Source organism: Patagioenas fasciata, chromosome 1, assembly GCF_037038585.1.
Source record: "Patagioenas fasciata isolate bPatFas1 chromosome 1, bPatFas1.hap1, whole genome shotgun sequence".
NCBI classification, from domain to species: Eukaryota; Metazoa; Chordata; class Aves; order Columbiformes; family Columbidae; genus Patagioenas; species Patagioenas fasciata.
The window spans coordinates 1,764,560-1,788,478 of record NC_092520.1 but is presented as its reverse complement, the minus strand read 5'-3'; the positions used below and the strand labels follow the sequence as shown (position 1 = coordinate 1,788,478).

General features: G+C 51.6%; 2 protein-coding genes across 4 annotated transcripts in view; both read left to right on the top strand.

The window, feature by feature from the left end:
• LOC136099776 (disintegrin and metalloproteinase domain-containing protein 21-like) overlaps positions 1 to 4,078 on the top strand; it is a 34,156-nt gene extending 30,078 nt beyond the window's left edge. Inside the window, 2 exon segments of the mRNA XM_071803629.1 lie at positions 195 to 255; positions 3,843 to 4,078. Coding sequence (XP_071659730.1) covers positions 195 to 255; positions 3,843 to 3,872 — 91 coding nt within the window. The 3' untranslated portion in view covers positions 3,873 to 4,078.
• Positions 4,079 to 10,674: 6,596 nt separating this feature from the next.
• WDR73 (WD repeat domain 73) lies at positions 10,675 to 23,185 on the top strand. Of its 3 annotated transcripts, XR_010651138.2 has the most exons (10): positions 10,675 to 10,771; positions 10,876 to 10,943; positions 11,503 to 11,591; positions 12,979 to 13,067; positions 14,104 to 14,171; positions 15,052 to 15,216; positions 16,353 to 16,721; positions 17,179 to 17,413; positions 22,457 to 22,538; positions 22,919 to 23,185. XR_010651138.2 is itself a non-coding variant. In XM_071812291.1 (9 exons), the coding sequence occupies exons 1-8, from the start codon at positions 10,710 to 10,712 to the stop codon at positions 17,400 to 17,402; spliced, it is 1,134 nt and encodes a 377-aa protein (XP_071668392.1). In that variant the 5' UTR covers positions 10,675 to 10,709; the 3' UTR covers positions 17,403 to 17,413; positions 22,457 to 22,701. The 3 variants fall into 3 exon arrangements, 2 of the variants coding, with proteins under 2 accessions (XP_071668392.1, XP_065690700.2); XM_071812291.1 differs by lacking the exon at positions 22,919 to 23,185 and having other exon boundaries at positions 22,457 to 22,701; XM_065834628.2 differs by lacking the exons at positions 22,457 to 22,538; positions 22,919 to 23,185 and adding an exon at positions 17,596 to 18,133.
• The last annotated feature ends 734 nt before the right edge of the window (positions 23,186 to 23,919 follow it).

The following is a 23,919-nucleotide window of genomic DNA, read 5'->3' as shown; positions in this document are numbered from 1 at the left end:
GTGGTTTGTTCTATCTCAGGTAAGAGACGGGTTTTAACTTATTTCCCAATCTTATTTTCCCATCATTTCACATATCCACGTCAGAGAATACAATTAAAATATATATATATATCATAAGGTGCTCATCCATGAACTAAAGCATCTCATTCTGCATTAAATCTAAAGTTCCGTTCACTGAGCACTTTATGTTATAGGTGTCGACGTAAAAAACAGGAAAAACGACGACAGAAGAGCATTCGTTCTCCTGCAAATGAAGTAAGTGTGTTCTCCCATCTCCAGTTTAAAAACCACATTCTCAAAGGGGTTTGGAAAACTGTAACTTTGCAGTGTTTCCTAAACATCTTCTTCCTTTCTCGGTAGTTTTTGCTCCCCCAGTGTAAGTCGAAAGCTGCCAGTGAGGATAAACCCAAAGAGCATGTGCAGAATACCTGCAGAGAAGCAGTTTGGTTTATGTCAGGAGACAGTTTAGGGTGAAAAATACCGAGTTCCCATAAATAGAAGTGAATTCAGACTGACTGCTTCAAGAGCTGGCATCAGCACAACAACACAGCTGAACAAGTACAAACAAAACGCTGGCCCTTGTCAGGAAATAAGAGTTTTGTCTACATTGGGACAAATATTTCTCCCAAAATGAGTAATAGGAGGTGGCAGAAATTGTAGTGTCCAGGCAGGAGGGTCAAGTTCAAGCCTCTGCTCTATCCTCCAGGAATCTGGCTAAACCTAAACTACGTCAAAGCTGGTGCAGTTTTATCAGATCAGCTTTTCCAAGGAAACAATACAAACTGTAGTATGAAAGAAGAGCAGCAAATGTGCGTAGGGATCACCCAGGGAGGCCCAGAGAAGAGCGCTGGGCTCAGAAACTCATGGTCCTCAAGAAAAAAATGGAAGATGTGGGTTATTGGATAATAACCCCCAAATACATTCAAGGCAACCACAATGGAGACCTCGCTTTTTAGGTTTATTGTGGGCAGAACAAAAAATGATGAGATTAAAGTGCCACACAAGGGATTTTGGGGGAGGAAGAAGTGAAAAAAACACTGTGTATTTGTGTATTTTTATAGAGCGCTGAGGAGGTCTACACATCTTGTAGAAGGTCCACCACATCTTGTAGAAGGTCCATCACATGTCACAGAATGCCCAACACATCTCATAGAAGGTCCACCATATCTTGTAGAAGGTCCACCACATCTCATAGAAGGTCCACCACACCTCATAGAATGCCCAACACATCTCATAGAAGGTCCATCACATCTTGTAGAAGGCCCACCACATCTCATAGAAGGTCCACCACACCTCATAGAACGCCCAACACATCTCATAGAAGGTCCACCATATCTTGTATAATGTCTAACACATCTCATAGAAGGTCCATCACATTTTGTAGAAGGCCCACCATGTCTCATAGAAGGTCCACCACATCTCATAGAATGCCCAACACATCTCATAGGTCCACCATATCTTGTAGAAGGTCCACCACATCTTGTAGAAGGTCCACCACATCTCATAGAATGCTCAACACATCTCATAGAAGGTCCACCATATCTTGTATAATGTCTAACACATCTCATAGAAGGTCCATCACATTTTGTAGAAGGCCCACCATGTCTCATAGAAGGTCCACCACATCTCATAGAATGCCCAACACATCTCATAGGTCCACCATATCTTGTAGAAGGTCCACCACATCTTGTAGAAGGTCCACCACATCTCATAGAATGCTCAACACATCTCATAGAAGGTCCACCATATCTTGTAGAAGGTCCACCACATCTCATAGAAGGTCCATCACATCTTGTAGAAGGCCCACCACGTCTCATAGAAGGTCCACCACATCTAATAGAATGCTCAACACATCTCATAGAAGGTTCACCATATCTTGTAGAAGGTCCACCACATCTTGTAGAAGGTCCACCACATCTCATAGAATGCTCAACACATCTCGTAGAAGGTTCACCATATCTTGTAGAAGGTCCACCACATCTTGTAGAAGGTCCACCACATCTTGTAGAAGGTCCACCACATCTTGTAGAAGGTCCATCACATCTTGTAGAAGGCCCACCACATCTCATAGAAGGTCCACCACATCTCATAGAAGGCCCACCACATCTCATAGAAGGTCCACCACATCTCGTAGGACAAGTGAACATAAAAAGACACAGAAAATTACTCTTTTCTGTCAATAGTTTAATTAAAGCGTGGCTGTCGCTGTCACAAGATGCTGATGAAATCAAGCGCTGAACGTAATGCAAAGATTAGAGAGATAACGAGATTAATCAAAATTTTAATAGAGTATTAGCATAACTCACAAAACAATTCAGAGGAGAGAAGAAGAGGCAGTTGAGGAAATGTATCCTGAGTCTGACGTCTTTGTTGTTAAAACATCATGTGTGGGCTTTAAACGTCACAGCAGTCTATAAATGACAGACTTGATAAAATGCATGTAAATTAATCCTGCCAAGGCTGTGTGACTTGAGAACTTCACTACAACTTTGCAAATGTTATTAATGAGAAAAGCCACTCAAGACAGAAAACATAAGTTAATTGAGAGGCCTGGATCCAGTGCAGAGCCTCAGGGGGCAGTGCTGGGCCGGGATTATTCAATATATTCATCAATGACTTGGATGAGGGAATAGAGTGACTGTCAGCAAGTTTGCTGGGGACACCAAGCTGGGAGGAGTGGCTGACACGCCAGAGGCTGTGCTGCCATCAGAGACCTGGACAGGCTGGAGAGTTGGGCGGGGAGAAATGGAATGAACTAGAACAAGGGCAAGTGTAGAGTCTGGGATCTGGGCAGGAACAACCCCAGGTTCCAGTGTAAGTTGGGGAAGGAGCTGTTGGAGAGCAGTGTAGGGGAAAGGGAGCTGGGGGTCCTGGGGCCAGCAGGGTGAGCATGAGCCAGCACTGGGCCCTTGTGGCCAGGAAGCCAATGGTACCTGGGGTGGGTTAGAAGGGGGTGGTCAGTAGGTCAGAGAGGTTCTCCTGCCCCTCTGCTCTGCCCTGGGGAGACCACACCTGGAATATTGTGTCCAGTTGTGGCCCCTCAGCTCCAGAAGGACAGGGAACTGCTGGAGAGAGTCCAGCGCAGCCACCAAGATGCTGGAGGGAGTGGAGCATCTCCCGTGTGAGGAAAGGCTGAGGGAGCTGGGGCTCTGGAGCTGGAGAAGAGGAGACTGAGGGGGACTCATTCCTGGGGATCAATATGGAAAGGGGCAGTGTCAGGAGGATGGAGCCAGGCTCTTCTGGGTGACAACCAGTGACAGGACAAGGGGTAATGAGTGCAAACTGGAACACAAAAGGTTCCACTTAAATTTGAGAAGAAACTTGTTCCTGGTGAGGGTGTCAGAGCCTGGCCCAGGCTGCCCAGGGAGGTTGTGGAGTCTCCTTCTCTGCAGACATTCAAACCCGCCTGGACACCTTCCTGTGGAACCTCAGCTGGGTGTTCCTGCTCCATGGGGGGATTGCACTGGATGAGCTTTCCAGGTCCCTTCCAGCCCCTGACATTCTGGGATCTGTGATTCTGTGTGGTTCTGGTCTCCTGATGTTCTGCTGATGGCCAAAATTTGCAGCCAAACTGTTATATTTAAAGGTCCTGTTGGATTCACCCTCCACAAATGCGTCTAATCCTCCTGAAATTACTCATCCTCCTGCCTCCCCAGGATCCTGTGGTTGCAAATTTCACCAAAAAATATATATATTCACTCTCTGGAGGTGCATGCTTCCAAACAGTTGTACTGTTCCTCTATATATTCCTTAAAAGTGAGAACACTGGACTCTGCACACTAACCAGATGACCTCCATTTGAGCAGAATATGCTGTATTAACCTTAACTTTATATTTTTCAGGAAAAAGCACAAGGGGAAATCTCCGTGTAAGGATTAAGGCTGAGAAGTGACTCTGGGCAGGAGACAAGACCCCAGAGGCTTGAAAAGAGCCAGCGCTTTGAGATCGGCCGCACGTATCGCTTGTTCGGCTTTAACCGCAGGGAGCCAAGCTTCCCAAATTTCTCACCTTTGTTTTGGGTTTGTTCAGCTTTAAAAAGCAAAGTTACCTTCACTGAAATAAACTGTTTTTCTTCCTGGTTCTGTTTACAGCAAGGATTTGTTTTTCTAGGAGAAAGCTGGAGTACGCGCTCCCCCACGGGTTTCCATCTCTGCTTCTTTTTGGGGACAGACTTTTGAGCAGGGCCTGTTGTGACAGGACAAGGGGTGATGGTTTTAAACTAAAGGAGGGAGATTGAGGCTGGATATAAGGAATTGTTGCCCTGAGGGTGGTGAGAGCCTGGCCCAGGTTGGGCAGAGAGGTGGTGGCTGAACCATCCCTGGAGACATCCCAGGCCAGGCTGGACGGGGCTCTGAGCAACCTGAGCTGGTGAAGATGTCCCTGTCATGGCAGGGGTGGCACTGGGGGAGCTTTAAGGTCCCTTCAACCCAAACTATTCTATGAATCTCTGATTCTACGATCTCCGCTCCCCACGTCTGCGGCAGCAGCAGTCCGGATCGTCGCTATATGGACCTCGCAAACCCCACAGGCTGTACATTGATACTCTGAATTTTTTAGATTGAGTATTGTGAGTCCAGAGTGGCAGACTGCAAACACGCAAGCCTAAAAACACAGAGTTTGCCCATGGCCAGGGCAAGCTCACCGCTTCTCATTGGCATTTACCTGAAAGGATGCACCGATGGCAAGGATGAGCAGCTCAGAGCTTTTAGGACTCCTCAGGCTCTCTTAGATGAGAGGAAACGGCCTCAAGTTGCACCAGGGGAGGTTGAGGTTGGATGTGGGAACAATTTCTTCCCCAAAGGGCTGTGGGGCATTGGAACAGGCTGCCCAGGGCAGTGCTGGAGTCACCATCCCTGGAGGGCTGGACAGACGGACATGAGGTTCTCAGGACATGGGGCAGTGGGGTAACAGTTGGATTTGATGATCTTGAGGGGCTTTTCCAACCAAAATGATTCTATGAAACAGCAACTGGAAATATAACATTTATCCTATTAACTACTGCATAACATTCACACTCAAGACTGCTCAGAGGTCCAGTAGACAATTACCGTTTCATTTCATCTCATTTAAAGACCTTATCAGTTCCCAAAGTAACGATTTCCATTCCAAGCCGCTTCTCACCTTGTTTTCCCAACACACAACATCTCCAAGGCTGCCCAAGAACTGATCCAGTGCGAAGTCTGGGGGCAGAGAGAAGCAACAAAGGTGGTAGAACTCCCCTTCACTTTGCCAAGCTCTCTGCCGAAAAATAAACCCCAGCAATTCATATTTTCTTAAATAAATTGGCAAAGCCACACACTCAGGCACAACAAACCAGCTCAGCCCGCTCCTATTATCCTAACTCTGTAACAAATGTCCCCATTTTTCACTCTTTCCTCTTCCATCTTTTGAGATTAAAGTATTTCTTTTCTGGAGGGATTTTGAAATAGCCTTAAAACGTTTATTTTGTTTCAGTTTCAATGGTTGTTTCAGTTGTCTCCATTCAGGCCTCGGTATTTCAAACCCACCCTGAGTTATCTGTAGCGAGGAAGGGTTTTGTCTTTTCCCCATTCACCCACTTTGCTCCCCAGTCTGCTGGAAAGATAAAGATGAAGATGAAGATGAAGATGAAGATGAAGATGAAGATAAAGATAAAAAGATAAAATAAAAGGCAAGAACGTGCAGAGAAGATGTTTTCCAGGCGCTTCCTTTGGTATTTCTCCTTCTCTCTGTTCTCACACCTTGTTGGAGGAGAAGGTCACATTCACTTGGCCGCTCGTCCACCTCGGGCTAAGCCCATGTCCTGCAATTAGTGCGCAGAGCAGAAATGAGCTAATGGGACAAGGTGACACGAGGGTGACGCAGCTGTGAGCCCCTGAAGTGCCACATCTCTGTACTCTCAAGCGCAGCGGGTGCTGCTGTGGCTTTATATTCCGGCTCACTCCAACGAGCCTCACAGGTTTATATCAAATGTGTCGTAACAATCATGTGATTTAGATCAAAAAAGAAAGAAAAAGAAGAAGAACTGCAGAGCAGGAAGTTTCGGGTTCTTCGCAAGATGTTTACTCAACACTTTTTGAATCACAGCGTTATAAAAAGAATCGTTGAGACAAGGTTTTTAGTGAGTTCCAGATTCTTAGAATCACAGAATCATTTTGGCTGGAAAAGCCCCTCACGATCAGTGAGTCCAACCATCCCCCCACTCCTGTCCCTGCCCCATGTCCTGAGAACCTCATGTCCGTCTGTCCAGCCCTCCAGGGATGGTGACTCCAGCACTGCCCTGGGCAGCCTGTTCCAATGCCCCACAGCCCTTTGGGGAAGAAATTGTTCCCCACATCCAACCTCAACCTCCCCTGGCGCAACTTGAGGCCGTTTCTTCTGCTCCTGGCGCTTGTTCCTGGGGAGAAGCAGCTATTTTTACAAAAATAACGTGAGCACGTGTGAACCGAGATGAACAAACTCAGGGCCAACAGGTCTGTAAGTGAATTAAGCAGTAAAAGGGCTGGGAGGTGGTACCTGCCCAGGTATGTTTATGGGTTAAGGAAATCCCAGGGACAAATCCAGGCTGGGGATGGAGGGATGGAGAGCAGCCCCCAGGAGAAGGACTTGGGGGTGCTGGGGGTGAAAGATTGGCCATGAGCCGGCAACGTGCGCTTGCAGCCCAGAAATCCACCCGTGTCCTGGGCTGCATCCCCAGCAGCGTGAGCAGCAGGTGGAGGGAGGGGATTCTGCCCCTCTGCTCCGCTCTGGTGAGACCCCCCTGCAGTGCTGGTCCAGCTCTGGGTCCTCAGCACAGGACACACATGGAGCTGCTGGAGAGGGGCCAGAGGAGCCACAGGAATGATGCGAGGCTGGAACAGCTCTGCTGGGAGGACAGGCTGAGAGAGCTGGGGTGTTCAGCTGGAGAAGAGAAGCTCCAGGGAGACCTTAGTGTGGCCTTTCCAGACTTAAAAGGGCCCATAAGAAAGATGTGAAGAGACTTTTGAGCAGGGCCTGTTGTGACAGGACAAGGGGTGATGGTTTAAACTAAAGGAGGGAGATTGAGGTTGGACATGAGGAAGAAATTGTTGCCCTGAGGGTGGTGAGAGCCTGGCCCAGGTTGGGCAGAGAGGTGGTGGCTGAACCATCCCTGGAGACATCCCAGGCCAGGCTGGACGGGGCTCTGAGCAACCTGAGCTGGTGAAGATGTCCCTGTCATGGCAGGGGGGGCACTGGGGGAGCTGGGAAGGTTCTTCAACCCAAACCATCTGTGATTCTCTCCATCCTTTCTCTGAACAGTTCTAATACCAATGTATCTTGAAGCGGCAAAGTGGACCATATTGGGAAAACAAGCACAGGTGAGGCGAAGTGCTTCTCACATCAACCAGTGCCGGCTTCTGCTTCCAGAGCAGCGTCTCAGCTGAAGGGCTCTGGCTTTCCAGCCGTGTTTTCACCGCGCTTCTGCCCTTGCTCCTCGCTCCCGTCTCTCCCGACATCCCTGAATTAGCCCCGAGCGCGGAGCTCAGACAGCGCAACCCGAGCCTGAACCCCTCACGTCACCCACCGTGTCCAACCACCTCTCGAGCACAGCAGGAACCCCAGAAACCGCCCCACAAAACCGCCCCGAGCGTCTCCATCGCCCTGCGACACCTCCTGCGTGACCGACGCTGACAAACGAGGGGAAAGAAGAACGTCAGACAGCACAGGAGGCACCGCACGGAGGACAAGATTCACATTTGGATGTATTTCTGTAAAAACAAGACGTTTTTCTGGTTATTCCGGAGCCGCCTCGGAAGCCGGAGGCTGCCACCTTGCAGCGTGACAGAAAACACACGGAAAACAGACACAGCTTGCTTCCCAACGCCAGATAAAACCGGCCAGAAGGCAGAAAAAAGCGCGATAATCCGTAATAAACTCCCAAATGTCACCACTGATCCCGCAGTGTTGCTGTTAACAGTCTGTAGATAGAAGCAAGTTAGCGGCACCGACCCTTTGAGTCTGCACTGGAGAGAAATGGAGATGAACGTGCGGCTGAAATAGGCCCAGCTTAGCAATCCCGGCTTAAGCAGCGTCCTCCAGGCACAGGAAACCACAGTCGATGAGATGATACACAGGAAAAGAGAGAAATATATAAGAATGACATGTTGTTAAAAACTAAAAAGGAAAAGTATATTAGAAGAGGGGTGGTCAGTAGGTCAGAGAGGTTCTCCTGCCCCTCTGCTCTGCCCTGGGGAGACCACCCCTGGAATATTGTGTCCAGTTGTGGCCCCTCAGTTCCAGAAGGACAGGGAACTGCTGCAGAGAGTCCAGCGCAGCCACCAAGATGCTGAAGGGAGTGGAGCATCTCCCGTGTGAGGAAAGGCTGAGGGAGCTGGGGCTCTGGAGCTGGACAAGAGGAGACTGAGGGGTGACTCATTCATGGGGATCAATATGGAAAGGGGCAGTGTCAGGAGGATGGAGCCAGGCTCTTCTCGGTGACAGCCAGTGACAGGACAAGGGGCAATGGGTGCAAACTGGAACATAAGAGGTTCCACTTAAATTTGAGAAGAAACTTGTTTGGGGTGAGGGTGTCAGAGCCTGGCCCAGGCTGCCCAGGGAGGTTGTGGAGTCTCCTTCTCTGCAGACATTCAAACCCGCCTGGACCCCTTCCTGTGGAACCTCAGCTGGGTGTTCCTGCTCCATGGGGGGATTGCACTGGATGAGCTTTCCAGGGCCCTTCAACTCTTCACATTCTGGGATCCTGTGAAAACGTAGATAAGGGTCAGGTGGGATCCAGTGTGTAATCAGCATGTTCTACAGAGGCACTGGCATAAGGGGTGTCTGAATTTATCACCGTGCCCGCTTGTGGATATTTCTGTGTGTTTGATAAACCGCAGGTTTCTGCCTCACAAGGGGAGGAGGAAGCGGAGGCATCGAGCTCTTTGGTGACCGATGACAGAGCCCAGGGAATGGCAGGAGATGAGCCAGGGAGGGTCAGTGGGACATGAGGCAAAGGTTCTTCCCCCAGAGGTGCTGGACACTGAACAGGCTCCCAGGGAGGTGTCACGGCCCAACCTGACAGTGTTCAAGAAGAGACTGGACAGCGTCCTCAGACACACGGGGTGACCTGTGGGGTGTCACTGCAGGGACAGGAGCTGGACTCGATGGTCCTGTGGGCCACTCCAGCTCAGGACACCGTGAAAAGAGGATCATGTATTTCCTATGATTCCGTGATTACTACCTGGGTTATAATTACAAAGCCACACATAAACCCGCACGCCTGCCTACGGTAGAGTTCCGGTTGTTAGAACGTGTGGCCGAACCAGCGCTGCAATGTGACCTGATGGGGCTGCTCCAGCCGCCTGCTGTCCCCTGCACGGGGATCACGGGAACCTTTGGGTTGGAAAACCCCTCAGGATCATCGAGTCCAACCGTTCCCCACATCAGCACTGCCCCATGTCCTGAGAACCTCGTGTCCGTCTGTCCAGCCCTCCAGGGATGGTGACTCCAGCACTGCCCTGGGCAGCCTGTTCCAATGCCCCACAGCCCTTTGGGGAAGAAATTGTTCCCCGCATCCAACCTCAGCCTCCCCTGGTGCAACTTGAGGCTGTATTTGTATTATTTATTACTATTTACCATTATTTATTATTATTTATTATTTATTATTATTATTTATTACTATGTATTACTATGTATTATTATGTACTATTTATGTTTTATTATTTTATATTCTTTTTCTTATTTATTTCTTATTTATTTCCAATTATTTAATCATGATTTTCAATTATTTTATCCTTATTATTTTATCATTTATTATTATTTATTATTAATTTATTTTATTTTAATTTTATTATTCTATTTCATTATCTTTCTTATGCATTTCTTATTATTTATTATTTAATTATTGTTCTATTTTCAATTATTTTATCATTCATTAGTTATTAGTTATTATTATTGGTTTAATTTTCTTATTTAATTTTCTTTTTACCATTTATTATTTATTCTTATTTGTCACTATTTACTATTATTTTCTTTTCAGTATTTTCTTCTAGCATTTTTATAATTTTTATTTATCATTTTTTATCATTCTTTATTATTATTATTTATTATTTTTCTCACTTATTATTATAATTTATTTATAGTTTATTTTCAAGTATTTCATCATTTATTTATCATTATTATGTTATTTTAATTTTATTATTATATTTCTTATTTTATGTATTTCTTATTAGTTATTATTTAATTATTGTTCTAGTTTCAATTATTTTATCATTTATTATTCATTATTATTGTTTTAATTGTATTATTTTATTTTATTTTTATCATTTCTTATTTATTATTATCTATTACTATTTACTATTATGTTATTTTAGCATTTTATTTTATTATTTTTATTATTTATTATTTACTATTACTTTTATTATTCCTTGTTAATGTATTATTTTATCATTTACTATTAATTATTGTTCTTTAGTACTCCCCATTACACCAGTTCGCCCTAAGGAGCCGGATGTGCCTGCGCTTCCCCCCGCTGGGATCAGGTGCCCGGTCCCATTTCCCACAACACCCCCTTCACCGGCTCCGCCGCTCGTTCAGCGCCCGACAGCAGCGAAAACCCCTCAAACTTCCCCCTAAACCCCGAGGATTTTCTTTCCCTTTTTAAATCGGCACCGCCCATCCGCTTTGCCACCTCTTTTGACCCTCCCCGCCACCCGTCCGCCTCACACTCGCGCCGCCGCGTGACGTCACGGGCGCGCCGGGCGGGCGTTGCCATGGAGATGGCGGACGGCGCGGAGGAGGCTGCGGACGAATGGCTGATCCAGTCACTGCGAATGTGAGGGAACCGCGGGCCCCATGGCTGCCCCCCTGGTCCCACGGCTACCCCGCGACCCCACCGCTGCCCCCCGGGCCCCCCTGATCTCCTGCTCCTCCCCGCAGGTACGAGGAACTTCACACCTTCGAGCTCCAGGCGCCCACCCGCGTCATCGAATGGGCCCGGGGGAACCGTGAGTGTGGGGCGGGGGAAATGAGAAATGGCCACGGGGAGGGTCATAAAGCGGGGAGAAGGGAGCCCGGGGGTGGCCGAGGTGCAGGGTGGGTTCCCAGGAGTGGGGGTGAGGGGTTGGGGCTGTACCGGGGTTCATAGAATCATAGAATCACAGATGGTTTGGGGTGAAGGGACCTTAAAGCTCCCACAGTGGCACCCCTGCCATGACAGGGACATCTTCACCAGCTCGGGTTGCTCAGAGCCCCGTCCAGCCTGGCCTGGGATGTCTCCAGGGATGGTTCATCCACCACCTCTCTGGCCAACCTGGGCCAGGCTCTCACCACCCTCAGGCCAACAATTTCTTCCTCATTTCCAGCCTCAATCTCCCTCCTTTAGTTTAAACCATCACTCCTTGTCCTGTCACAACAGGCCCTGCTCAAAAGTCTGTCCCCATCTTTCTCATCGGCCCCTTTATAACCCTGGGCTGGGTCCATGCTTTAGGATGGAGCTGGGGGTCTGGCTCCGGGAGGGTGGGGTGTCCCTCACCACATCCCTGTTCTTTCATCCCCACCTCCAAGGTGTCTGTGTAGCCGGGTATGAGGACTCCGGTGGGAACGAGATCCTGCAGCTGCTCCCGCCACCAACGCTGCAGGCAAAGGAGACGCAGGTGGGTGTCACAGCCGGGGTGGCACCAGGTCCCTCTGTCCCCCTTGGCCTCGTGTCTTCAGAGACCGAGCTGTACTGGGCTTCACAAGCTGTTACCTGGTCTGTGCTGCTCTGACAAGGACTTGGCAAAGTTAGAGCCGGTTTGGTTGGAAGGTGAAGCGCATAATTCACCCGGCTGCTGTCCGGTTGAGGTGGCACAGGTTGCAAGTCAAGTCCTGTAACCCTGCTGCTCTGTGGTCAGCTTGTGCCGTGAAAACTTCACCTCCACGTCATAGAATCACAGAATGTCCTGAGCTGGAGGTGCCCACAGGATCACGGAGTCCAGCTCCTGTCCCTGCAGTGACAACCCCACAGGTCACCCCGTGTGTCTGAGGACGCTGTCCAGTCTCTTCTTGAACACTGTCAGGTTGGGCCGTGACACCTCCCTGGGAGCCTGTTCAGTGTCCAGCACCTCTGGGGGAAGAACCTTTGCCTCATGTCCCACTGACCCTCCCTGGCTCATCTCCTGCCGTTCCCTGGGTTCTGTCACTGGTCACTAAATTGTTCGACGCCTCCGCTTCCTCCTCCCCTTGTGAGGAAGCTGTAGCCACTATGAGGTCTCCTCTTAGTCTCCTCCAAGATGTGTGAATTAAAGTGTTTTGTGGGGAAATATGACAGATGGGGATGCACAGACAAATGGAGAAGGGACTTGCTGAGCTGCCGAGGCGGGGGCATCACGGTGCTGAGCAGCGAGGGTGGCCGGTGGGTGTGTGGTGCCTACACTGAAGCAGAAAGTGGAGCTTGGTCACTGGGTGAGTGAGAGCTCCTAAGCCAGATGTGCGCAGATGTCAACAAGCCCCATCAGAGCTCTTGGCAGGAGCTTTCTCTCTCTGTTTCTTTTCTTTAACTATTTTGGGACCCTTCAATCCTGTAACTCCTGTTAAAATCATAGAACAGCAGAACCATTTTGGTTGGGAGAGAACCTCAAGATCACGGAGTCCACTCATTCACCCAGCACTGTCCCTGCCCCATGTCCTGAGAACCTCATGTCCGTCTGTCCAACCCTCCAGGGATGGTGACTCCAGCACTGCCCTGGGCAGCCTGTTCCAATGCCCCACAGCCCTTTGGGGAAGAAGTTGTTCCCACATCCAATCTTAACCTCCCCTGGCGCAACTTGAGGCCATTTCCTCTGCTCCTGGCGCTTGTTCCTGGGGAGCAGAGCCTGACCCCCCTGGCTCCAAGCTCCTTTCAGGCAGTTGTAAAGAGCATTGTGGGTGTTACTGGACAAGCGTGAGCTTTCCCAAGCAAGAGTGTGTCTCATCTCTCTGTCTTTTATTTTTGTGGTAACTGACCGCAGCAAGTTCTGCACCATTAAGTGCGAAGAAATGATTTTGCCTCTTGATTTCCAGGGCCTGTGTCCAGAGAGAGATTTCAAGGTGGAATGTGGTGCATTTTCAAACCGCCCGGTGTACGGCCTGAAACACGTTCCAGACACCAGGTATGGCCACAGGATCGTGGAATCACAGAATGTCCTGAGCTGGAAGGACCCACAAGGACCATCGAGTCCAGCTCCTGTCCCTGCACAGGACACCCCACAGGTCACCCCGTGTGTCTGAGGACGCTGTCCAGTCTCTTCTTGAACACTGTCAGGTTGGGCCGTGACACCTCCCTGGGAGCCTGTTCAGTGTCCAGCACCTCTGGGGGAAGAACCTTTGCCTCATGTCCCACTGACCCTCCCTGGCTCATCTTCCTGCCAGGAGGTGGAGAGGGGGCTTGTCCATTGCGATCGAGCTCCTTTTGCCTCTTCCCAACCCAGCTGGTCAATCCCACCAGCTCTGAGAGCAGCGTGAGTCCGAGTGAGGATTTGCCTGCTGGTGAAATGTAACACTCATCCCAGAGCCCCGTCCTGGTGTTTGCAGAGGAGCCGCTTATCGGGGTGCTCAGCAAAACGGGGTGCACCCCGCTGTTGCCATACCGCAAGCTGCAGTGGTGTGTTTTTGGGGGTGCTGGCAGGGAAAACGAATCTGCTGCTGGATAATTGGAACCCTCAGCTTCTTGCAGGAGTGCTGGCGTTGGTGGTGGCTCAGCAAGGATCCCTCCGTACCCCGTTTCTGGGCGGCAGGAACCCATGGAGCTTCCTGGTTCTGCCTTTTCCATCCCTGCGTGTGCAGGCTCTGAAGGTTTTTGTTTCCTGCTGTGGGTTGTAGACCAAGCAAACACGCTTCCCTCCGGCTGATTCACTTCACTCCTTCGCTTTTCTCCTCCTACACGAGCCCCTGTTGCTGCTTCGGGGCTCTGTGCGGCGTTCCTAGTCTAGCGCTTTTGGAAAACGTGCTAATTAAATGCCGTTGTGTATTAAATGCTGTGTGAAGCGCCCTGGCGTGAGGAGTTGTGGGATTAAGGTCCTTGCAGCCCCACCTCTGCTCCGTGCAGCGGGAGTGGCGGAGCACAGCCGTGCTCATCAGATTGGGGGAAGAAAAAGATTGTAGTCTGCTCCTGAAGAGTTTTGTGGGGTATTTTGTGTGTTTCCTCAGCTTGCTGGTGACGAGCGGCCCCCCCGACAGCGCCTTGCAGGTCTGGCAGGTGTCAGCAGAGGACTCGGGTAAGGGAACGTGTTTCTGAGCACGAGTAGTTTCTCGTTTCAGTCTTTGCATCAGGCTCCTCCAACTTCCCCTTCTCCCTGGGTGTAAAATGACAGGAGCACAGAATCATTTAGGTTGGAAAAGACCTTTAACATGATCAAGTCCAACCGTTCCCACAGCCCTGGCACTGCCCCGTGTCCTGAGAACCTCATCTATATGTATTTTCAACCCCTCCAGGGATGGTGACTCCAGCAGTGCCCTGGGCAGCCTGTTCCAATGCCCCACAGCCCTTTGGGGAAGAAATTGTTCCCCACATCCAACCTCAACCTCCCCTGGCGCAACTTGAGGCCGTTTCCTCTGGTCCAGTAGCAGATTTACACCTGTCAGCAGCTTTCTGCTTATTTATGAGCTCTTAGTCATACGAAAAAAACCCCTAATCATATAGTTGACATAATATTCTCTTAATAACTGCAAACATTAGAAATAAAGCACTTTTCATCATACTTTCACGATATATCACAAACCACCTCAGTTCTCCAAGCCCACATCTGCCTGCTTCTAAAGTCTAGTTGCTTTGTCTACTGTTGTGAAACACTTCGAAACCACCAGAAAGGAAGTGCAAAATGTTAATGCGAGCATTCTTATTCTTCTTAATTGACAATAAACATGTTGCTTTGCAACTTTCCATGCGTTTTGCTAGAGTTTTAAATGGCTTCTTGTTGATCCGTGCTGGATGTTTTGGAAAGAGCGGGTTTGTTCTGGAGCGGGGGTTGGTCATAATTGGATTTCTTATGGGTTTAGTAGGTCGCTTTTAGCTTTAGGAGGCTGTGAAACAGCTTGATCTTGTGGATTACGTGACTCCTGATGTGCTTTACAACTGCTTACCTCTCTGTCCAATAGATGTCATTAAACCCATAAGTGCCATCGCTGCAGAAAACGACGCTGGCCAACCTTGGGCTAAAATCGCAACGATTTCTGCCAAAGCCCCGTGGGTCCTTCACGGCTCGAGACTCAACAGCGTCCAAATTACGGAGGTTGAATCGAGGAAAAACGTCTACACAGCAGGTATTTAAGTCTAATGTCTGGTTTTGGAAAGCTGGGGTTTGGCAAAGCCAAAGGTAACTCCTCAAGCGGCAAACGTTTCACTGTGTGTGTTCTTTGACATGTGCCAAAGGTATAAAGATATTTGCGGAAAGTCTTGAGGAGAGAGGTCACAATGCTCTGATCCATCTCCCTGATGGTGATTTCTCAAGCTTCTGCCCCAAATTTGTGCCCTACGAGAGCGCGGTGGATGGTTTCAGTGCAAGGAATCGGGTTTGCGGAGGGTTTGCTGCGCGTGTTGTCCCAAACGAGGGAGGTGATGGCCCATCGGGGTCGTTGGAATTGACATCAACTTCTGAGCGAGCTGTGTTAGTCGAGCGGTGTGTTAGTCGAGCGGTCTGTTAGTCGAGCGGTGTGTTAGTCGAGCGGTGTGTTAGTCGAGCGGTGTGTTAGTCGAGCGGTGTGTTAGTCGGTGATCTGTCCCTGCGGGTGGGAGGAGAGTTGTTAAGCCTTGTTAAACCAGCCCTGCCTTACCTCGAGGTGCTTAGTCCAGGCCTGGTTTGTTGGGGATCCTGGAGACCAGCTGCCTTCACCTACACGGTGCGATTCAGTCCCCACACGCTTCATACCCGAATGAGGAAAATCACAGGATCATTTTGATTGGAAAAGGTCTTTAAGATGATCAGCTCCAACCGTTCCCCACCCCTGTCCCTGCCCCATGTCCTGAGAACCTCATGTCCGTCTGTCCAGCCCTCCAGGGCTGGTGACTCCAGCACTGCCCTGGGCAGCCTGTTCCAATGCCCCACAGCCCTTTGGGGAAGAAATTGTTCCCCACATCCAACCTCAACCTCCCCTGGCGCAACTTGAGGCCCTTTCCTCTGCTCCTGGCGCTTGTTCCTGGGGAGCAGAGCCCGACCCCCCTGGCTCCAAGCTCCTTTCAGGCAGTTCAGAGATCAGAAGGTCTCCCCTCAGCTCCTGTTCTCCAGCTGAACCCCCCAGGTCCCTCAGCCGCTCCCATCACACTTGTGCTCCAGCCCCTCACCAGCTCCGTTCCCTTCTCTCCACTCGCTCCAGCACCTCAAGGCCTTTCTTGGCGTGAGGGGAATCACCCAAACACTCTTTTTTCTGTCTGAAATCTGCGTCTCTTTATTTCTTCCCAGCATCCAGAAGCAGCGAGGAGCTCAGCGACGTGGCGTTCCTGGACGGGAACACGGCGCTGCTGTGCTGTGCGGAGGGCCGCCTGTCCCTGGCCGACGTTCGGCAGCCTCAGGCTCCCTTGGAGGCCGCGTCCGTGCCCTGGGCGCCGTGTGACGAGCGCTGGCGCATGGGGGTCGCACCTCAGGGCTCCGATTCCGGCTCCCGGCCCATCGCTCGTCTCTCGAGCGGGGGGCACCTCAGCCTGACGGACGTAAGGAAAACCTCGGAGTCCTTGGCTTGGGTGAAATGCCCATTTCCTCGTCCCAGCTCGGGCGCGGAGTTCCTGCGCGTTTCCTGGGCTCCTGCTCTGCGGGGCTGCCTTGCTGTCTCAGGTACGTGCTTTTGGGCAGAGATCTCTTTTTCTGGGTGATTATTTGCTCTGTGTTCCTCTCCAGTTCACCCCACTTTAAACATCCCAATTATTCAGAGCAGAGACATGAGCTGAACATCTCCAATGGGTTCTGGGGGGCTCCCGCTTCTCTCCTGGGAGAACAGAACCCCGAATTCTTGGCAAACGCTGCCCTGATAGTGCCAGCGATACTGTGCTGGTAAGACAGCAAAGCTGCCTCTTGGCCAGAGCTTTGCACATTCAAACTGGGGAATTTTCAAGCTTTTTGGGTCTGGCCTGTTCCAGGCAAGCTCCTTGATGGTTTGGAAGCTCCACTGTCACAGGTTGTCACTCTGGGCCACCATCCTCATTTCGGTGTCTTGCCAGGAGAGGAGCTTGAGCCCGATAGGACTAGAGCAAAACAATAATTGTGCGGCCTCCCCGATTCCCTTTTATTGAAGGTTTCGATGGCACCGTGCACGTGTACGACACGCAGCGCTGGGACAGCTCCGGCCGGGAAGCGGAGCCGATATTTATCCACAAAGGCCACGCGTTCGGCGGAGCGGACAGCGGCGACGGCCCTCCCCTGGTGACATCGCACACGTGGCATCCACAGAGACCCAGAACCTTATTGTCAGCGGCCAGCGACGGTTCCCTGCACGTTTGGGAGTGGGTTCGGCCTTGAGGGAAGCGTGGGTAGGTGATACTTTCGCTGAGACGTGGCGCGTTTCCTGTTAATGTTCTTGTTTGCGTGGGCTGCGAGGCGCCTGTTTGCGCGCGGATGCTGCTTTGAGACAGTTGTAGCCAACAGAACTGGCTGTAAAGCGTCTATACATTTTTGATTGTGTTCCTTCTGTGTCCCATCTTTCAAACGACAGCACAGACCGTTTGCGTCCGCTAGCGGAGAGCACCCTGCCGTCATTTTATCGAGGACCCGTGTCGTGTCTGCGCTGCGTTTTCAGAAGGAAACAGCCACAAAAAGCGCGAGCAGGGTTTGAGGAAATGGGCTGTTCTGTGGCATTTTTAACCCGCTGGTTTCCAGGCCCGAAGGACGCGCGCCCCATGGGGTGGGGACATTTCGTCACTCGTGTGCGTGTCACAAGGAGCGGCCACCGCTCAGGAAGTCGCAGCCTTGCAAAAAGGAACAGGAACGACATTTTCAGCCCCAGCCTGTTACGAACTTTACCCTCCCCCGACTGCAGGGCCACCCGGTCTAGAAAAAAGGACCTTGGTATCTTTTGGCTCTTTTCCCACCAGCCGAAAGTTTAAATTTGATCAAGCTAATGTGATTTCCTGGGCCCGGGGAAAGCAGGCGATGACTCCTGCAACGCCCACGCTGTTACCAAGGTGTTACTTGGGGGAATGAAAACTGTCTGCTCGTTATTCCCAATATTAAAAACGAGAGTGTTTTGTGGAGGAGAGAGTGGAGAGAGGGCAAGGGAGGGGGTGTCACCTGCAAAGCGGGGAGACCCTGGTTTGTTCTGGCACTGGGGGTTCTCGTGCGGGAGCAACCAGGATGGGTCTTGTAGGGTGAGAGAACAGGAGCTGAGGGGAGACCTTCTGATCTCTGAACTGCCTGAAAGGAGCTTGGAGCCAGGGGGGTCAGGCTCTGCTCCCCAGGAACAAGCGCCAGGAGCAGAGGAAACGGCCTCAAGTTGCACCAGGGGAGGTTGAGGTTGGATCTGGGAACAATTTCTTCCCCAAAGGGCTGTGGGGCATTGGAACAGGCTGCCCAGGGCAGTGCTGGAGTCACCATCCCTGGAGGGCTGGACAGACGGACAGGAGGTTCTCAGGACATGGGGCAGGGACACGGCTGGGAAACGGTTGGACTTGATGATCTTGAGGGGCTTTTCCAACCAAAATGGTTCTATGATTATTATTGCAACCTCTTCTGTACTTAAAAGGGGCCGAAGAGAAAGATGGGGACAGACTTTTGAGCAGGGCCTGTTGTGATAGGACAAGGGGTGATGGTACAAACTAAAGAAGGGAGATTCAGGCCGGACATGAGGAAGAAATTGTTGCCCTGAGGGTGGTGAGGGCCTGGCCCAGGTTGGGCAGAGAGGTGGTGGCTGAACCATCCCTGGAGACATCCCAGGCCAGGCTGGACGGGGCTCTGAGCAACCTGAGCTGGTGAAGATGTCCCTGCTCATGGACTCAATGAGCTTTGAATGTCCCTTCCCACCCAAACCCTTCTGTGATTTGCTGTCCCCTCACGCTCTCAAGCTCCTTTTCAGGGTTATTTCTGGGATGGGAACGCAAAGGACGAATGGAGAGCGCTCCCCGTTTTCCTGGTGTACGCTGAAGTGTGAGCGGGGTTGAGGAGAGGGGAGATGGGGCACGGGGGTGCACGTTGTCCTTCAGGAGGCAGGCGCTGGAATGCACTGAGCTGATCTGCGCTGTCTCATGGCAACAGCTCCTTGCCTGTGTGTGCTGAGGCTGAATCCTCCTCCGTTCCACACGATAACGATGCCACGGGGAAGCTCCACACTGTTCATCGCCTCCCGGGTCTCCTCCCAGCAGAAGCTCTTCCGTTCCACACCCAAAACTTACCCCTCTCGACGAGGGGGGATGTGGGGATCTGATGTCTTGTCACCTGTCAAAACCACAGGTCTGTGTCATCCAGACACGGAGGTGAGGTTCTCAGGACATGGGGCAGTGCCGGGGGTGGGTTATGGTTGGACTCGATGATCTAGAGGGGCTTTTCCAACCGAAATGATTCTGTGATTTTATGAAATGCAACCAAAGCCGGTGCAGGGTCCGGTCCCTGGGGAGGAACGACCCCCGGCACCAGCACAGGTTGGGGTTGAGCTGCTGGGAAGCAGCTTGTGGAGAAGGACCTGGGAGTTGTGGGGACAACAGGGTGACCAAGAGCCACCCATGTGCCCTGTGGCCAAGAGGCCAATGGTACCTGGGGCGTGTGAGCAAGAGTGACCAGGAGGTCAAGGGAGGTTGTTGTCCCTCTCTGCTCTGCCCTGGTGAGGCCACATCTGCAGAACTGGGTCCAGTTTGAGGACGAGGAATCACTGGAGAGAGTCCAGGGAGGGACACGAAGATGCTGAGGGGTCTGGAGCATCTTTGTGCTGAGGAGACACTGAGAGAGCTGGGGCTGCTGAGCTGGAGAAGAGAAGCTGAGAGGGATGTGATCAATGATCAATAGCTCAGGGTGGGTGTCAGAGGATGGAGCAGACTCTGTTCAGTGGTGCCCAGCGCCAGGGTGAGGGGCAGCGGGCACAGACTGAAACACAGGAGGCTCCATCTGAACATGAGCAGAAACTTCTTTGCTGGGAGATGCCAGAGCCTGGCCCAGGCTGCCCAGAGCGGGTGTGGAGTCTCCTTCTCTGAGACATTCAAACCCCCTGGGATCCTGTGTGATCTGCTCTGGTGATGTTGGGTTATCCTGACCCCGTCCCACGTCAGCACAGAGGGGACAGGGAAGGAAATTCGCTTGGCTTCCTAGAGATGTGGCACTTAAGCAACAGCGGTTTGTACACATCCAAGCTTCCCTTTTTTTCCCCGAAATAACTTTAAGCCGCCTTGTCCGGCTCGAACCGGCTTTGACAGGGGACGGGAAATGTCCGAAATAGTAAGTTCTTGCAGCTGCTGGAGACGGGGCTGACACACAGAAGGGGAATGTCCTTTAAAGGTGATGATGGAGAACTCCCGGTGAGGACATTGCTCCCAAAATTGCACCACATGGACCTTCTGTTAACATGGGAACATCTGATCAGGGTCCAGTTTGTGACTGGGGCGACCTCGGCTTTGCTGGAGCCGGGTTTGCCCTTGGTGGGGAGGGATGGGAGGGGTCTGAGCTGTCCCTGAGGGGTTGTCCCTCCATTCAGGCTCAGAAATCGATGATTTTTGGCTCGTCCCCCCCGTCCTGGCTCCTCCTGGTCGCAGGAGGGATGTGGAGCAGAGTGGTCCAGCCGCGGTGCTGCTCCACATCTCCATCCTCCTGGGACACCCACCAGGGCAGCTTGGCCATGAACTTGAACCACCTGCAATGCGCAGGCATCTCTGTGTCCTTCCGAGGAGAAACTGGGGGGTTTTGGGGTCTCCATCCTCACTGCTCTGCCTGGTTCCTCCTCAGCCCCTTGCTGGGAAGACACGATTTCAAACCAAGAACAATTTTGGGGTTTATTCCGCGGCGTGAGGCTCTGAGCTGCAGCAACGATGGGAGCTACAGCAAGAGCAGCTTGGATTCAATGATCTCCAGGGTCTCTTCCAACCAAAGTGAGTCTGTGATTCACTCTCCAGTGCCCAAACAGACTGTGGGAGCAGAGATAAAAATGTAATGCAAGTCTTTTATGCCACACCAGAGGCTGATGGTTGCAGCGCTGCTGCTGACAGTGCTGTCAGAAAATAATAGGACAGAATAATTCGTGTTGAAGGGACCTTAAAGCTCCCCCAGTGCCACCCCTGCCATGACGGGGACATCTTCAGCAGCTCAGGTTGCTCAGAGCCCCGTCCAGCCTGGCCTGGGATGTCTCCAGGGATGGTTCAGCCACCACCTCTCTGCCCAACCTGGGCCAGGCTCTCACCACCCTCAGGGCAACAATTCCTTATACCCAGCCTCAATCTCCCCCCTTTAGTTTAAAACCATCACCCCTTGTCCTGTCACAACAGGCCCTGCTCAAAAGTCTGTCCCCATCTTTCTTCTCGACCCTTTTAAGGCCACACTAAGGTCTCCCCGGAGCTTCTCTTCTCCAGCTGAACACCCCAGCTCTCTCAGCCTGTCCTCCCAGCAGAGCTGTTCCAGCCTCGGGTCATTCCTGGGGCTCCTCTGGCCCCTCTCCAGCAGGTCCATGTGTGTCCTGTGCTGAGGACCCAGAGCTCAAGGTTCCTGTTACAAACAGCAGGGCCTGGGCGTGATTTAGGAAATTAAATGCAAAGCCACACGGTACCCGGTGTGCACGATGGATTAATGAGATATTTGTTAAACGAGCAATGGCCACTCTGTGTCCTGCTGAGGAACTTCTCGGAGCTGATGGTTTGTGTCCTGAGGGCTGACACTGTGGGGCTTGATATATTGTGAATGAAGATACCAGAGTCACAGAACCGTTTTGGTTGGGAGAGAACATCAAGATCATAGAGTTCAGCGATTAACCCATCCCCAGCACTGCCCCATGTCCTGAGAACCTCCTGTCCGTCTGTCCAACCCTCCAGGGATGGTGACTCCAGCACTGCCCTGGGCAGCCTGTTCCAATGCCCCACAGCCCTTTGGGGAAGAAATTGTTCCCACATCCAACCTCAACCTCCCCTGGCGCAACTTGAGGCCGTTTCATCTGCTCCTGGCGCTTGTTCCTGGGGAGCAGAGCCCGACCCCCCTGGCTCCAAGCTCCTTTCAGGCAGTTCAGAGATCAGAAGGTCTCCCCTCAGCTCCTGTTCTCCAGCTGAACCCCCCAGGTCCCTCAGCCGCTCCCATCACCCTTGTGCTCCAGCCCCTCACCAGCTCCGTTCCCTTCTCTCCACTCGCTCCAGCACCTCAAGGCCTTTCTTGTGAGGTGACCCCGCCACCCCTCTGACCACCATTTTGAGCCCTGAGGTGATTCAGGTGCCCCTGGGGCCGCCATTTTGTGTCTGAGGTGACTCTGGTGCCGCCATTTTGTGTCTGAGGTGACTTTGATGCCCCTGGTGCCGCCATTTTGATCCCTGAACTGAGGCGCCCAAATCCACCCCCAGCATTCAAGGTTTACTTCACATCCTGCGCCATTTCAGCATCGATCTGTGTGTTTTGTCCAGCAGTCCAAAGCTCACCGGCTGCACACACCCCCCCATTGGGATGACACAAGCCAAACGGCATCTTTGGTGGCCAAACAGCCAGGTAAGAGGGTTTTTCTTGGGGGGAAACCACAGCACATACAGACCAGAGACCACCGGGGGGGTCCCGGCGCCAAGCTCAGCTCAGGCAGCAGCCACCAGAAGCCTTAATTAATCATTAATAAATCAATTTACCAGAGCAGCATGACCATGAGATGCTCCAACAAGTTCATCTTGCCAGTCTGGGTTTGATTTTTGGGGTGGAAAGCAACAGAAATGAGGGGTCACAACCCTTTGTACCCCCCAAGGACCTATAGATGCCACAAACCCCCCCCGTTTTGCATCAGCAAAACCAATAATTGTCCATATATATTTTATACCTATATATATATTTTTTTTCCTTTTTTTTCTGAGTTTAATAAACTAGAATAATTTATTTGACAGAACACGGAAACATCACAGATAACGGTGGAGAAACCGAAGGAGCAAGGTACCCGTGACCAAGTACAAAGAAACCACTTTACAAAAAAATAGAAAGAAAACCAAAAAAAAAAGGAAAGAAAAATAAAATTAAAATTAAAAAGTACCACGCTGCCCAACAGCTTTACCCAAAAATAACGGGGGAGGCGGGGGGACACACACACACACGTCACTGTGTCCCCATGGGGTGCTCTGAGGTGACAACGGCGACGGCACAATAAATACTGAGGGTGCGTGGGGGGACCCGAAATCCATGGGGGGACCCAAAATCCATGGGGGGGGACCCAATATCCATGGGGGAGACCCGAAATCCATGGGGGGGACCCAAAATCCATGGAGGGGACCCAAAATCCCAGGGTGGGGGCAAGAGGTGTTTTTGGAGTCCCCCCAGGTGCTGGCACCGTGCGGGAGGTGACACGGAGCCCCCGTCCCCACGTGGTCACCTCCGTGTCTCCTGGTGTCACCCGGCTGCAAATCCGGTTCCTCCGGGGGTGTAGAAACCGAATAAACCCCTAAATTTGAGGGGTTTAAGGAGGATTTTGGGGGGGCGGGGGGAAAGACCCAGGGAGTGGGGACACCCACCTGTCTTCCCAGCTCCAAACCGCAGGTTGAGTTTTGATGGGGATAAGCCAGGCTCAGGTCTTAGGCGGGGTCTAAGGGTTAAGCCAGGCTCGTGCATCCCGGGGAAGGGGACACATGCAGCAAAGGGCCAGAAAGGGGGGGACAAAGGGGTTGTGCCCTTTCCCATGAGCTGGCTTGCTTAGAAAACACCCCCCCCAAAATTCTCCTGCAACCCCCTTCCCCCAGTAGCAAACTGGTGCCCTCCCTGGACTGATATAAAAGACGCGGCTCATAGGAAAGGGGGGGATGGATGGGGAGGTTGCGGGGGGACAAGGTGAAGGGTGCTGCGCCCCCCCACCCAAAACCTCCAGCGCCCCCCGCAACGGGGAGGGGGAAACATCTGG

What these genes read in the sequence shown, in the direction of transcription:
- WDR73 (XM_071812291.1), top strand. Translation starts at nt 10,710, where the DNA reads ATGGAGATGGCGGACGGCGCGGAGGAGGCTGCGGACGAATGGCTGATC. An exon ending in TGCAGGCAAAGGAGACGCAG is followed by an intron (nt 11,592 to 12,978) that starts GTGGGTGTCACA and finishes CTTGATTTCCAG; the next exon opens with GGCCTGTGTCCAGAGAGAGA. An exon ending in AAACACGTTCCAGACACCAG is followed by an intron (nt 13,068 to 14,103) that starts GTATGGCCACAG and finishes GTGTTTCCTCAG; the next exon opens with CTTGCTGGTGACGAGCGGCC.